The 17305-nt window shown below is 32.3% G+C and overlaps 2 protein-coding genes across 2 annotated transcripts in view; one reads left to right on the top strand and one right to left on the bottom strand.

The window, feature by feature from the left end:
• The window catches only part of LOC139512619 (nose resistant to fluoxetine protein 6-like), a 499632-nt gene that overhangs the window by 186176 nt on the left and 296151 nt on the right, over window positions 1-17305 (bottom strand). The window lies entirely within an intron of this gene.
• LOC139512630 (temptin-like) lies at window positions 398-10869 on the top strand. The gene is made up of 4 exons (XM_071300377.1): window positions 398-488; window positions 7044-7238; window positions 8489-8639; window positions 10753-10869. The coding sequence occupies exons 2-4, from the start codon at window positions 7044-7046 to the stop codon at window positions 10827-10829; spliced, it is 423 nt and encodes a 140-aa protein (XP_071156478.1). The 5' UTR covers window positions 398-488; the 3' UTR covers window positions 10830-10869.

Below are 17305 nucleotides of genomic sequence, written 5' to 3'. Positions count from 1 at the left end.
TCAGCATTATCACTAAACTTTGAATTACCTAATGAGATGACATCATCTTTATAAAGGAATGTGAAGTAAGGGGATAATTATTCCTCCTTTTCGTTCTTCCTCAGACACTACCGTATGCACACGGAAAATATAATGTAAAATGCACAAGGAAGCACTGCATTTTACACATGAAAATAGTTGAAAGACTCATTTTTCACTAGTCTTCAACGTTTACACATGATGTCTTTAAGATCTGTATTGTCCTTAACTAAGCTACAGAGTAACTATATACAATCCACCTGCAATCGTTTCCGTTGACTACACAATGACGTTATATTCAATTATGTGTTATGCATACATTACAAAGAGATGTTTGCTGTTTTTTGTTGTTGTTTATATACTTAATCATTTGAAGAAAAAAAACTTACGTAATTAGTTTCCAAATTAAATTAATATTAGTTTACCTGACAGTTTAGTTTCCTATTACACTCCATACAAGTGCACACAAGGTAAGTAGTAACGATTTCATATTGTGCATGCGACTTTTGTGTTATTTTGCACCTTATAATTTCGAAAGTGAACTGTAAAATGGAAAAGGGTACGCACAACACAAAACGATAATAATTAGCATAATGCTGAATTTTTAAGCTTTAAAACCTGAGGCGTGGTAAGCATATTTTGGAGGTATATCGACTTTTTTAAAGGAAATAATGTATGCATTTTGTACGCTTTAAGATTCAGAATCTAATATTTGAAGCATTTAAACGGCCTGACATACAAACCAATAGACAACTTTCGAGTTCGGTGCATTCCATCAAAAACTTTGGTTTTAGTGAACATCTTTCGTACGTTTAGGGGCGTCTTCACCTCCGTTCAAATGTTGAGCAAGTGGTTGGATGATGCTATATTGTACGAAGTATTTGGCTAATTGAATTCTCATAATTGACCATCATTACTGCTGACATTAGGGAATTGTGATTAAGTATCTACGGAACGAACATTATTTCTAGTTTATCCTTCACAATGACGATCACTAAGACGCTTGATGAACATTAATAGTGCAGGGATACAGGCGATCCCCTCTTTCTGGTAAATGACGTTATAAAGGCGCGCATAATTGACGATTTTTTTTCCGGTGAAGGGCAAACCCGAAGTGGTCTTTTGAAATTTGATGCGTTATTTGCCATTTTGTTTTATTTATTTCCGCGAGTCTAGTATTCCCTTCAGAACAATGTAGAACTATTTTTAAATCTAGGCCGAGAATTATTAAATTGACCAAGACCACAATTATTGCCCTAGTATTTAAAATGTATTTATTTTCAGATGTTTTACGGCTAATATAAGTTATTTAAAGATGTTATGTCATTAGCTCTTCAAAAAGCAAGGACAATATTTTTAATGATCAGAAGTGATTTGGTCAAGTCGAAAAAACATAGCAACATTGATGCTGTCAAATATAATGCAAATTAATATAGATCTATTTCAGATTTCAGTAATATTCTATAGATTTTGAAATAAACACCGCGTGTGCGGTCGACTACAATCTTTTAGTATTGACAAACACTGTTATTTCCCTGTCTATGTTGGTGATTCTTTCTGCGCAAAAAAAGTAAAATCACAAAAATACTGAACCCAGCGGATAATTAAAAAGGGAAAATCCATAATCAAATTGTAAAACTAAAAACACAAACACATCTAACGAATGAAAAACTACGGCCATGTTCCTGACTTGGTACTGACATTTTCTTGTGTGGTAAATTTGGACTATCATATTATTGAGAGGTTAAGCTAGCTATAAAGCAAGGTTTAATCCACAATTTTCTTCAGTTTTGGTCAATTCTAAAAGATTGTAGCCGACCTGACAAACACTGTTCAAATTCAAAAACTCAGTATTGATCAGATAGCTAAAGTGAGCGTACCCAAAATTGCACCTATTATGACAGCTTATTTGAGATACGTTTATTTCTGCTCCAGACAAAAGTGTCCATTTTGTGTTTGCTATGTAGGTATCACCTCAACTAACCTTTCCTCATCATGCCGGCCCTGATACATATTTTTACTCTTTCACACGGCCTTTAGCTGCTGTTCTTGCTGTGGCCCTGCTGTTCCATCCGAGTGATTTTGCTCTGTCTTTATATTTTGTTTCAATGTGGTTTTATGACGCCCAACTTTCCTTTTTCTTCCATGTCAGTGCAACCTTAGTACATGGCCAATCCATCTCCAAAGCCCTTCTATCAATCACCACTTAACTCCTTTGTTCACGCTCTAATGTGGAGGTGTTCCGTTGATAGTGTATTAGGTGATCTTATATTCTTATTTACCAATTTTAATATGAATCCATACTGAAGCATAGAAAAATGGGTTTGAATTTACCTCCAAACATTCCATGAATCTGAAATGTACAGTTCCCAAATTACTGAAATTCACATCTTGAAAAAGCGAGCAACGGAAGTTTGGTTCGTAAACGCATGTGACGATTCCGCAGATTTTAATTTTCCCCGTGAATGCTTCTTTATCTGTTTATTTATACTTTAAACGTTTTGTGAATATTTGAATGTATTTTTTGCTAAATAGTTCTGGTACTTGGTGCAATTTGGCTACTGTGACGTAAGTGGTATTTTTCGATAACAAATCATATTTTGTAAACAGTAAGTGAATGTTAGTGTAAAGATACACATTTCAGTAATATTTCATGCGAATAACAAAAAAGTTGTAATTACTAGGCTGTTGAAACCATCGGGAACAAAACGTCCACCGGCAATGACTTCTACAAAAAGGTTGTCAATCTTATAAAAAGAAATATACCACCATTACCATTCTACACAAAATATCCCATTTCTGAACCATTTAGAGCCGAAATGTAAGTTGCGATGCGATATCACTGAATTAGACTACATAAATATGTTGAAATTGACATATGTTTTATTTGACGACAGGTGCCAGCAGGATCTGCTTACCCTTCCGGAGCATCTGAGATCACCCCCGGTTTGGTGGGTTATCCATATTTTGTCTTGTAGACTATTATTTGTCTGTTTGTCTTTTTGTGTTTTTAGCCACGGCATTGTCAGTTTATTTTCAATATATGAGTTTGACTGTCTCTCTGGTATCTTTCGACCCCCTTTGTTAACACATAGCTCCTCTTCTTGCGAAATTAGATCTGCTCCGAGGCAATCTTATCCACATTGATAACTTTTCATCAGACATCTAAAAGTATTTTTGTGGCTATTTTACCAGTTCTTTTAAGGTTCTAATTAGATGAGAGAAATTTGAATCCGTAGAGCAAATCTATAAAACACTTTTCAAAATAAAAATTATGATATCTTACAGATTACTGATTTCTTAATGAGACATTTTATTCTGTACGTTAAACATAGATACCTGGTCCGCTATTTTAGACTGTAGTGTATGTATAAATTGTATATAAATATTTGATTAATTTTCACTTCCTTTTCTTTTTATGTTTTGTATTTATTTACTGGTGTTATTATTTATTATTCATGTTTGACATTTCTTTTACTTTAGCCTTTTGTGAATAAAAGTACATTGTCAATTTATATCTGTTATCTAATTAATTTACTTATATCATTAAACCACACAAATGACATAATAGTCATACAAATTTGTTTCAACGCTTGGTGATGCCGTGTACCGCAAGTCATTTTCACTAGGTAATTATAAAATAAACAAGAAGTTATTCGGTGTGACATGTAATTACCAACAAAATTGCTCAGAAATACAAAAAAAATAGATAATGATGAAAAAACTTTTTCGTGACTTAAATTTAAATAAATAAACGTGTCCTTGCTAACACATGACTATTTGTCTTGCGCTGTGACCGACGCGCTAGACCATTCGACCACCTAGGCTCTACAAAAATCTAGCTTTCGATGGCCGTGTGTAATCTTTCCTAGTCAGCTTTAATCTCGCGTCGAAACGCAGTACATGATATATAAAACATGAAGATGGAATTTTCACCGATCAGCTGAACTGTTTATTGTAAAAGAGGGACGAAAGATACCAAAGGGACAGTCAAACTCATACATCGGAAATAAACTGACAACGCCATGACTAAAAATGAGAAAGACAAAAAGACAAACAATAGTACACATGACACAACATAGAAAACTGAAGAATAAACAACACGAACCCCACCAAAAACTAAGGGTGATATCAGGTGCTCCGGAAGGGTAAGCAGATCCTGCTCCACATGTGGAACCCGTCGTGTTGCTTATGTGATAACAAATCCGGTAAATAGTTTAATTCGGTAAGTCACATTCATGAAAGGGAAGGGGATTGTAGTTACGACGTAAGGAACATATCCGATATCATTTGTGAAACGGTTATTCCATAACGGTCAACCAACTCGTGATGTCGTCCGTAAAATTTATGAAGCGATGATTTCAACTTCACCATTTGGAACTCTTGGTTTAATAGCTTCCTTGTGAGCAGCAACTCTCTATCAAGAAAATCATAATAGGACATGCAAGCACGGGAATATCGTATCAATTGGGAGATATATACCCAGTATGCAGGTGCTGCTGGAATGTTGCTACTTATAAATGGAAAGTTCACAATTGGAAAGCTTAAATCATCTTTTTTGTAGTAAAGTTTTGTTTTCAACCGACCCTCATTGTTAGTTTTTAGATGTAGGTCAAGATATGAGGCCGACTTAACTGTATCTGTAGTATCCTTTATCTCTAGTTCGATGGGATAGATGCGTTTCACATAGTCATCAAATTTTGAAAGGATCCTTCAAATTAATGAGAGACGCAGTCACAGAAATAATTATATTATGAGTACATCTGAACCAGTGACGACTCTGAAACAGATTTTATCCATCGGATCCCAAGTGATGGTGATATAAGCATGAACCACATTCTGCATATACCATTCGTCTTAATAACAGCCTGACAACGTAAGATTTGTAAATTTTCGGGAACAAATTGTTTGTTCTTCTCTGGCCCTTATATATATATATCAAAGTACTGAAGTACTGAACATCGGATGACCGCAGGTTCTTGTGGATGGTCAAAAGCACATGTCACAGAAACAGATCACATCTCTATACCTGAAACTTGGGTTAATTTACAGAGATATTTTTTTCTGATACAAGTTCGTGCTTGGATGATGAATAAATGACAGGAAATTCAACCTCACCGTAATAACTATTATATTGTAGTGCAAGAAATCAGTATACCTTGGACTATTATACTTATATAATAATAGTCGTAGAGAATACACTGGTTTGTTGTTATATATATTATTAATATTACGATTGCATGTATATCTAATTTTCATCTATTTGTATATGATAATTCTATTCTACTATTATTATAGTGCAGTGCAAGTGCATGGTGGACACTCTTCTGTAAAAAAATCAAAGCCTTAAAGGCTGTAAAAGCAATTGCTGTCATGTTAATGTTTTGGGGACTTTTATTTTTCATCTACATATATAAGAATTAAACCTGACAGGACATGGTTGTCTAGTGAAAAGCAAGAAGGTTTTGACTTTACATCAATAAAAGACTTAAGCAGGAAATCATTTTTAATATGTTTTATATTTCACAAGGAGTCAACAAGTTCACCAGGCTAAAGTTGGGGGTCATAATGGGTTATCCCCTGGTAGTGTTTGTAACTGGGCAATAATTACTTTTATTTATTTAATTTTAACAATTTTCATAATTAATTTAAATTAACCATTCAGTTAAAACATTTCACCTTTCGAGACGCTAATGTTGAAAAATGGGACAGAAATAAAATAACTTACAAGACATAAACATGTAAAAAATAAATATATATTTCAGCTTACTAAAAATATTTTCATAGTGTTACTTTGACATCATTTCTTAAAACTAAGTCCCACACATAATTGTTCATTTGATATGCGTCATCCTCATGCGATACGAGAAGTTTTCATGTCGCTAAATAGTCTTCTTGTCGCTTAATTTATTCTTCTTGTCCATTCTTGACGCTTCTTGTCGCTAAAATTCTTCATGTCGTTATTAGTGAGACCGCTATTTTTAGATTACAGGTGGTCATTTACACTACACGTATAACCTGTGTAGTGATTTTTATTTTACGATAAATTTATGAATGAACGATATTTTATGAATGAACAAGAGCACCTGACCTCTTTCTGAAACACCAATTAAACATATAAAATCGTATTTATTAAGATATAATTCAGTCAAATTTTCACCACTAAATCAACAACTGAAATGATTCCATATTTTGTTGAAACATCGTACAACCGGAGAACAGAAATCGCAGGTATGAAAATGCACTTTTTTCACTGGTGTTGAAAACCCAAAATTAATTTGACTATTATTTATGAATGACGGAAATTTATGCGATAACAATACATCGGAGTGACCTCAAGGTCATCCTCTGTAAAAATGACAGAATACTAATAATAGAGCGAGAAATATTACGGGGCGATGAATCATAGAATTATGATAGAGTACACTACAAAATATAATTAAACAAATCTAAAGGGTAAGAACATGACAAAAAAATAATGAAATAAACAAATGTAACTAATATCCCTTATTAGTATGATTTTGATGTAAAATAATTCAAATCAATCTTTTCCGAAAGCAAATTTATAGATCAAACATTGTTGGTCTTATGTTAAGACGAGTTGTATATACAGAATTTACAGAGCCATGTATCACTATCACTGCTGGTGATCCGATGAATCATATGTTATAGAGTTGTCACTGAAGTCCGGAATATGACAGTTGTTGTCCATTCGTTTTTATGTGTTTTGTCATTTGATTTTGCCATGTGATTAGGGACTTTCCGATTTGATTTTCCTCTGAGTTCAGTATTTTTGTGATTTTACATTTTACTACTTCAAATGGGTCGTCCAAAGTATACTGTCCGTTCATTCAGATATAGTCCTGAAATGTAAAATCTGTACAAACAAATCATCGGAATGATCACCACGAAAAATACTTTTTCGTAGAATTCAGAATTATTTTTTTATGAGCGGGATAAAAGAATAATTTGCTTTTTATATTTTCTTGTTCTACAAAAACTTAAAAGGTGTTATGTATTTTCAGATGACGTTTGTAGTCCAAATATTGACGCTTTGTATTGTAATTGTAAATGTATACTGTCATGAAGAATATCAGAAAAGAATACCTAATGGAAATCGTGTTCCAAATCCATGTTCTAAAATTCAGAAGAGTATTTGGAAAGCAGTAGGACATTTTAACAACACTCATGGAGGTGTAGAAATAAGTTCCTTTGGAAAGGTATCTTTCATCTAAAGAAAATTATTATTTAATTCTCTTTACATACAAATGTTTCTAATTACCGTTTTAACTTACCGTTTCTAATATTGTTCTTTTTGTGTTGACAGTTATTTTGTATGGATTATCCTCGTCCCGAATATCTTAGCAAATATTAAATACCTAAAATAATGCAGTATACAAGTAACAATATGTATTGACTCCTAACTGATTTTTACAATTTTCTGTAGCGCTACAGAATGTTGTATTGTACAAATGTATAGATTTTTTCCGATAACAACTGTCATAAATAATGCATGAGCAAGTGATTTAACAGTGTATCTTAGTGGACAGTATAAAATAAAATTCAAGTTTTTGTTACCATCTTCTGCGATGGTTGACTTCACCCAAAAGAAAACAGCACCTTAGGTAAAATATTTTTCGTGGTTCAGCTAGCAAGCAAGCAAGCTAACCAAAGATATTAACTTTACCTTTACACTCAAACCAATGTGCTGTAACATTCAGAAAAGACCACCGGCTGCACCTACATAACAAGTGTTATTTTTCTTTTCAAGCGCTGGGTTTTTGCTTCTGTTAGTAAACTGCTAGTCCCAAAGATATGGACGTCTTGCGGTATAATGAGAAATTTATCGTAAAATATTAACTATTGGTTGTCAAGTATTGCGGATCGCATCGTGAAAGATCTTGTATCGGATAGTACAATTAAATGTAGTTCTACTTCAAAATCTGTGAAAAAAATTTGCTGTATCGGTCAAAAAGATCCAACTTCCTTTGTAATGCTGTGCGCTTAGTTTTAAAGAAAATCAGTTCGTTTAAAGAAAACACTAACGGAGACAAACTGCCCTATCATAATAATGAAGAAAAAAAATCATGATTTGTATTTATGATGACCATATTCCAATGTTTCATGATATATTTGAAACTTTATCTTTGGTGTTTGAGATATTCCAGTAAAAAAAAGTATATTATAACTTAAAACACTCTTATCATCCTCTGTCTTAAACTAGTAATATAAGATAAAATTGATAAATACTTTGATTTTTTTTGTTTTTATATTGTACCATAACCCTGAGTTAGATATCCAAAATTAAAAACTTCAATATTTTCAAAGGAGTAAATCAAAAAAGAGCTCTAGTAATAGTTTGTCTTACTCAGCTATTCACGTTCACATTTGAAAATTTTTAATCTGAATTTTGAACTTCAGATTTTAATTCATGAAAGATTCCATAGAATATAGAGAGAATTTATTTCAGGATTTTAAGAATTCTAACAAGACATGGACAATTGAATTATGCAATCTTGATTCGGATGGTGATGGTAAAACAAATGGAGAAGAGCTAGGAGATCCAAGCTGTGTTTGGACGCCAGGAAAAGAACCCAAAGTACCAGCAAAAAATCATCCAGGTACAAATATTTTTTATACTGCTATTTTTTTTTATTTTTTTTTGTGAACATATGGTATAGTAAACAGTTTAAAAAAATATGTGGTATGATTTCAAATCAGACAAATCCCCACCAGAGACATAAAAGTTAATGACGCCTATACGTCACCGTACTATCTTTAAAAAGAGCTAAAAATTAAAATTCATATCACATTATCGGTTATTAAAGGACCCCATAATGAAAAATGTAAACCAATTCAAACAAGAAAACTAACAACCTGATTTATGTACAAAGCAATGAACAAAAACAAATATGATAGACAACAACAAACGACTAAGGGACTTATTATTATTTACCTGGGAGGGGGGGGGGGCTGGTCATTTTGAAATCAAACATACAAAATTTCTTGACCCCCCCCCCCATTATTTTACTATTTTTATTTGATCCCCCACTAAATACATTTAAAAAAATTGATCCCCCTCTATTAAACTTGCAAAAATTTTAACATGCAAAAAAACTTATGTTATTTCACGAAAATATTGAAATATCATCTCAGTGGATTGAGTCCAAAACATATTTGAGGGAAAATTGTCTTGAAATATGACTCTTCCATGAAAATAAGTAGCTAAAGCAAGCCAGGGCTTTGAGTAGCATTTTTCTGACTTTTTTTCTATTATAATTTCCTAATTTGTGCTATTAAAGAAAACTTGATCCTAAGTAACTCTAAAAAATAACTTTTTTAGACAGTAACAACACATTATTTACTAAGAGGAATCTATTATATGTCCCTCTCTTGAATGCTGCTTAAACTTAAGTTTTACGTAAGGCATTATTGAAACCTAAATTGAGTCGCTAAACTTTTATATGAATAGTTCATGCATGCTTTCAGCATAAACAGTTCAATTACTCATTAATTGTCACATTTCATTAATAAATGTATAATAGTAACCTTAATATTTTGATTTATTAGCCTAAAAAGTACAAATTTTGAGGGAGTTAGAGGTATAAATGGACCCATATGCATCTTGTAATGAAAACAAAAACATACATTAGTTGTGTTCATCATCTCAGAATTATCTTGTGTATCAATATTCAACTGTTTGAATGCAGATTAGATGAATATTTTATCATTTATTGGAGAATGTTTTGCTCTACACTATATTCTTTCATGATGCGTCATGATTTGTATTTTTGGACAAAATTTTGCACAAATCCCTGTAGATTTCGTTTTAATTTACACTTGATTTCTCTCAAACTATTAAGCTGATTAAAACAAAACTTGTCAGTAATGCTTGTTAATTTAGTGATCAAAGTAAGTGAAATACAAGTATAACGACTGAATTATTCGGATTCTGTAGCACCTATGCAGCTTCCTATATCACCAAATTCTTGTGATGTCTGACTTAATTGTATTTGAATGGTGTTAAAATTATATTTCAATTTGACTGTTGTAATGTTTTCTTGACATTTTGTCTCTTGAAGTATGTGAAATACTTATTTCCTTGTGTAAAAAATATTGATCCCCCACTTTGAATAATTAAAAAAATTTGAACCCCCCTTTTCAATAATCAGAAAAAAACTTGATCCCCCCTGTATTTTGACCAGCCCCCTCTCCCAGATAAAAAATGATAAGTCCCTAAGAAGCCTGATATATGTACACACAATTGAACGAAGATAACATATGATATACAGCAACAAACGACTGACAGCCTGATCAATATATATACAAAACAATGACCAAAGAACAAATATAATGTTTAGCAGCAAACGACTAATAGCCTGATTTATGTACAAAACAATGAACGAAGAATAGATATGATATACAGTAACAAACGACAGCCACTGAATTACAGGATAAAAATCAGTAAAGATCTGAGAGTTCTCACAGGCTATGAGCTTCAAACCATAAACACCTGATAAAAAATCATGTATCTGATACTTTAAATGAAAAATGAACATAGAGAGAAAACGTATCATTATGTTTGAATTAAAACAAAAAACTGTTACATTATCATGGAATCAGTTTCAGTTATATTTCAGTTACAAAAAAATATGTTGTTTTAATACATGACTATTATATTTAATGATTTATCAGTTTAAGTTTATAACATTATCATTCGTGTCTTCATTGTAGGTATTTGTGAACCGGTCGACAGCGTGAGATGCAAACGACAGAACCAAGGATTTTATCAGTGTCCGCAGTTAAACTGAATATGTAGTCTTTGTTGCTTATTAAAATTATTTGTTCAAAGCATTTTCTTTCAGGAAAACTTCCCGTGCTTGATATTGAAATTCTTCGCCGAATTTATTCCCTTAAATTTATATAATCTTCAAACTAAATATTCTTGCCTTGGATTATTTTAAATTGTTGTGTTATTACTTCAATTTCAAACTAAATGTTTTTAAAATATCAAGGGCGAAGTGAGACGCTTCGGACCAGACCAGTTATTTATGATCAACATGTGACATGTTTTATCTATGTGTGTTCATTTAAAAGCCATGGTATATTGAATAAAATAATTTTAAACTTAAAGGCAGCGGACTGGTGGTATTATATGTCAATGAGAGATATTTCCAACGATAGAAAATCCAAAAAAAAAAAGTCATCATTTGATAAGTTAAGACATATTTCCCTGAAATGTTATATATTTCAATATACCTTGCAAATTTAAAAAGTTCATTTATTTCACCTTCAAATATGATGATGATGTCCCGTCAATAACCTTTATAAAAATAAGTGCTTATATCTTAGTTATTCCAATAAACTTCATATTAGTGATTCTTCCGAAAGTATAAGGTCTGTTCCATAAGTTCATCTTAACACAGATAGACTACTACAAACTAGAACAGTTGTATACCGGTTTTCAAAAGTCATAAATCGATTGAGAGAAAACAAATCAGGGTTACAAACTAAACCCAAGAAAAACACATCAACAATAAGCGGAAAACAAAGGAACAACAGGAACACTGAAGTGCAACAAAAATATACACCAACATACATAGAAACGAACTATTTGAAAACAACTGCCATAATGCTGACTTGGTACAGTACATTTTCAGAAAAAAAATGGTGGGTTGATTCTAGTTTTATGGTTAGTTGAACCTCCCGCTTATATGACAGTGTTAAACAGTATCGCTAAAATGACAACACTACGTGCCAGAAATACAGCACAAACACGAGATGAAAAAACTCATCACAGCGAACGCAAGAAAACAAACAATATAATAGACGACACAACATGCAAACCGCAGAAGAACAACGAACATCTTCCATCAACGACGAATTTATACAAAAATTTTCACAATACCAGTCCAAACAATTTTCGTGACAATGATGGTATTGAAAGGAAATTTTATTTATATGTCGTGTACATGTTGTTATTTTGTACAGGTTAGGACTTGTACAAACATTTTATAAAAGTAATTACTTGTATGAGGCCATTATACAAGTTATTACCTGTACAAATACAATTGTACAAGTAATTACTCGTACAATTTTTACTGAGAAAAGATAATAACTTGTACAAATCATTATTCTACCTTGGCCTATTTGATGATCTCAACAAATTACTCGTTTCCCTTTAAACAAATAATACAAATAACGTATGACTAAGGTCTAAAGATATAAATTTTCAACATATGTGTACTTTTTGTATAACAAATACATAAGCACAATTTCAAAAAAAAAAAGTCGAAACTAAGGTGTAAAGTTGCAAAACAGTGTAGAAAAAATATAATATGATAACATAATTAACTTGTGGCATTACAGTAAATCTTCTAATAATTCAGTACTCACACACGTAAGATACAGAGATACAGAGAGAAAATTGGTAATATATAGGAAGCCAAATTAAGTACTTTGAAAATATTTCTTACGGCAGTATGGTGTTTTGAATGTAGCAGAAAAACTCATTCACAAAGGGTCCGAAATTTTGTATTCTTGTACAGTTGACGAACCTTACCCTTCGGTAATAACAGCAAATTTCAAAAGATGATTAAACGATTAAGAAATTGGAGACAATTTTATAATACCAGTGCAAAGAGTAGACAGAGGTCCGATGGACGTAGGAATATCAAAGGAGTTGTGCTGAATATTCCTGAAAATTGATATAAAATAGGAACAAAAGTTGAAATCATGATTGGTTTAATGAGTTGAATTCTAAACAAATATATACTAGTTCAGTGATAATGAACGTCATACTAAACTCCAAATTGTACACAAGAAACTAAAATTAAAAATAATACAAGACTAACAAAGGCCAGAGGCTCCTGACTTGGGACAGGCGCAAAAATGCGGCGGGGTTAAACATGTTTATGAGATCTCAACTCCCCCTATACCTCTAGCCAATGTATAAAAGTAAACGCATAACAATACGCACATGAAAATTCAGTTCAAGAGAAGTCCGAGTCTGATGTCAGAAGATGTAACAAAAGAAAATAAACAAAATGACAATAATACATAAATAACAACAGACTACTAGCAGTCAACTGACATGCCATCTCTAGACTTAAATTAAACTGATTGAAAGATTATGTCTTCATCATATGTATATCAGGCACAATCCTTCCCATAAGGGGTTTAGTATCATATCATCATAACATATATGAGAAGAACATATATAACCCGTGTCATGCCAACAACTGTTTTTTTTTTTAAATTAATGTGTTTAGTTCCGATGCAAAGACCCTATAAGTGAATCAATATTAACACCAAAATTGAAATCTTTAATGACCTGACAACAGTATCGTAACTATATCCCTTCTTATAAGTCTATCTAAAAGTTTTGTTAGCTTCTGAGGTGAATTTACATTTACTTAAATTTTTGTGCTTTATAAAGAATATTTCCATAAAAAAATCACTTTGTCATTTTGCACCAGTGACAAAAAAAAATGAATTTTTGAATGTAGCAGAAAAAAATGACTTTGTCACTTTGCACTAGTAGTCCATAATTTTTGGCAACAAGCTGAATATGATCAAGATGTCATGTTATCTTATGTTGTTACTTTGGTCCGTCTTTTGTTTGTAATCTTCTTACATTTGAAAAATAATACTAATACACACTTAAAAAAGAAAAAAAAAACAAAGTTTACATTTCAAAAATACATACACTGAATAATGTACACAACATATATATGGATTACAAACAATAAGACATAACACATTACCCAACAGAAACCTTAACAGAAACATCAAAAATAAATACAGAGACACATCAAATAGCAATGAAAATTCACACTCGGTATTATAGTCATATTCGGGGAATGGCCAAAAAAGTAGGTTCAGTAAGACCCCTTTTTGGCCCAAAAACATAGCAGTTTTACAAAATTGTGAAATTGTAGTCTTTTCGATATGTATTGGAAAGTAGAATGCTTCTGCTACATAAATATAGGCTGATTTTGACCATACAATGTACATATATCGGGTACAAGCTTCATTAAGTCATGCTAAATTACTGAAATATTCACAATTTTAGCATTTTAGTTAAATTTTTGACGGTTTTCGTCTTAAATGAAAGTGGCCGCATTCATGTTCATTCAAAATATTGAAATGCAAGTTGTATTTGATAATACATAACATATATAAAGGTTTAGGATGAACACGGATGCGGCCACTTTCATTTTTGACAAAAAGCATCTGAAAAGTGACTTTTTGGCATATTTGATAGATTTTTTATATTTAAGCTTGAATCGGAGCGTTTTTAAGGACTAAATCAGTTACCCTTGTTCACGAAAAGTAATCAAATCCATTAAAATAGACACTTAAGTGTTTAAAAAGTGTTCAAAATCTTTCGTTAGATGAATCTGAAATTTGAGGCCAATATCGACCCTTACCAGACCTACTCCTTTGTACTAAGCAGATATACGACATAGATGTTAAACCACAATCTGAGACATGGTAAATATATCATAAGTTAGATTATATACAGATAAAGCAGTTACTGATTCGGAAAAAGAATATTCGATATTCTTGAAATAAAAAAAAAACTGAAACTAATGTTGAAAAGAAACTGACAATGCAATGAAAAAACAATAAAATCAACGAAAAGGCAAACAACAGTATACAAAAACAAGATAGAAATCTAAATACAGAGCAATAAGAACCCGATTGAAAAATAGGATGATCTGAGGTTCTCCGGAAAAGAAAGCAGGTAAGTAGAATTCTGGTGAAAAGTCCCGCCATGGTAGTCATAACAATTGGAACATATCCGTCGTGATCTGTGAAACAGATATTTAATAACGACCAAACAACACGTGATGACATCCGTAAAATTTTCATGATTCCAACTTAACCACTAGGAAATTTTGGTTCAGTAGCTATCTTCTTGTGTACCCCAGCCCACTATTAACTTGGAGATATATATAATCCATATACAAGCGCTGATGAATTCTACTACTTAGAAATGGAAAGTTCACAATTGAGTTTAATGACTTTTTTCCCCCTGATCGACATTCAATGTCAATTTCTAGATGTAAGTCAAAATATAAGGCAGACTAAACTGTATCTGTAGTATCCATTATTTCAAGTTCGACTTAATAGATGAGTTCAACATAGATACAAGTATTTGGCTTTTAAAGTGTCAGGCAATCATCTGTATAGCGGAATGGGTAGCTAGAGCTAGCTTCTTTTCATTTATTCTAAGAATCTCCTTTGCTTCTTTTAATATCTTATTTTAGGCTTTGCTTCTGAATGAATAAGGGGTATGTAATACACAGCTATCACCCAGAAGTGTCAGATAGATTGGAGGCAGCATTTAATTTAAGAGACACTTTTTGTCTTCCATGATGTCCATTGTTACCGTTTTATCAGGATTGTGGTACTTCATTGTCTCTTGCAATTACTTTTCTGGAAAAAAAAAGATCAATAAGATACAAATTAAGATAACAAAACTGAGGAAGGTGAACGAACTCCAAAAGTAACTAGACAGAATAAGGGTTTCCTGCCCATGAATACACGCTCAAACTTTAAATGAAAAGCAAGTAAGATGCTGTTAATACTTCAGTTTCTTTATGTATATCTCTTTCATATTCATTTGATAAAATTTACTGTTTGCAATAGCATGAATTGTTCTATATAATAAGAATGTTCTTATCCCGGGCATAAAAACAATGCCGTATTTGGCGAAACCTTTTCAACTTTTTATCTCCAGTGCTGTACAACTTTGTACTTTTTCACTTTCGATCTTTTATATCTGGGCGTCACTTGTAAGTCCTGTGTGGACAAGGCGCGTTTTTGGCGTATTGAATTTTAAACCTGATGCTTTTTGTTATCTATTAATCATGTTTTTCTTTGTCTAATATGTTCTCCTATTTATTTGTATTGTAGTCCTGTAATATTATGTTGTCATTTCAATGTTATATTTAACTTTGCCATTAAAGTGCGAGGTTTGGCATGCCACAAAACCAGGTTCAACCCACCACTTTTATTCCCCTTTAAAAGTGTCCTGTACCAAGTCAGGAAGATGGCCATTGTTATATTATTGTTCGTTTCTGTGTGTGTTGCATTTTAACGTTGAGTCGTTTGTGTTTTCTCTTATTTTTGAGATATTGAGATCAGACGTGGCACGGTACTTGTCTATCCCAAATTCATGTATTTGGTTTTCATGTTATATTTGTTATTCTCGTGGTGTTTTGTCTGATGCTTGGTCCGTTTCTGTGTGTGTTACGTTTCGGTGTTATGTCGTTGTTCTCCTCTTATATTTAATGCGTTTCCCTCGGTTTTAGTTTGTTACCCCGATTTTGTTTTTTGTCCCTGGATTTATGAGTTTTGAACAGCGGTATACTACTGTTGCCTTTATTTACAATGTATATGAAGAGAGACTACTTTCTGTTCTGAAAACCTATTTACTTTTCACACTTATATTTGGTAGCATTTATTGGTAAGTGAATACGCAAGAATCGATGATTTATTGGTTTGTCAATAACTTAGGGTAGACAAGAGCTATTTACTTACCCTCAATTTCAGTTTTGTTTTGCAGCACTGGTTAGATTGTTGATGAAACAAGTGGATTAGTAACTGTAGATACTCAAGAACAGCCTGACAACTCCTCAGATTTGATGTTGTTTTGTGAAGTTTTAGTTTTCTGTTTAATGTTTTATGGTCTGCTGCTTGACGTTTTTGTCGATAAGTTAACGTTTCATTTTACAACTGAACTTGAATAAAGGAAAAGTTTTAAGAGCATCTTAGAAAATTTAGTTTTTGTTTTTGTGTTACGTTTTTCTTCATACGGTATGAATCAAAACGATTCTATCTTTTAACATATATTTCGCTTTTCAATCTTTTGGTTCAAGCGTTTCGATAAAAAGAAATTCAAGTAATAGCGCTTCTGAAGCACAAAATTTATAAAATGTTATTTTCAATTTAAAACCTACACAAATGTACTTTCTGAACAAGGCGTTATATTGAAATAAACAATGGACAAAGACTGATGCAAAATTTATTAAATTAATGTACTGAGAAAGGATTTCCCGTCACAAGTTTGTTCTTCTCTACTCGGGATACCTGATCAATTCAGTTTTTTTTCTATAAGAGTACACAAGCTGGAGAGCATGTCACAATATGGTATTTGTCAATCTGAGACTAGGAAATGTGTAACATTTTGGCATAGCAACAGAAAAAACTCGAAACAGCTTTCTAGACCTGACATCATTCTCATAACACATGAAGGAATGTTCGTGCCAGTAAACTT

Source organism: Mytilus edulis, chromosome 2 (genome assembly GCF_963676685.1).
Source record: "Mytilus edulis chromosome 2, xbMytEdul2.2, whole genome shotgun sequence".
Classification (NCBI taxonomy): domain Eukaryota; kingdom Metazoa; phylum Mollusca; class Bivalvia; order Mytilida; family Mytilidae; genus Mytilus; species Mytilus edulis.
Note: the sequence above shows the minus strand (reverse complement) of the source record. Positions and strands in the feature narration are given on the sequence as shown.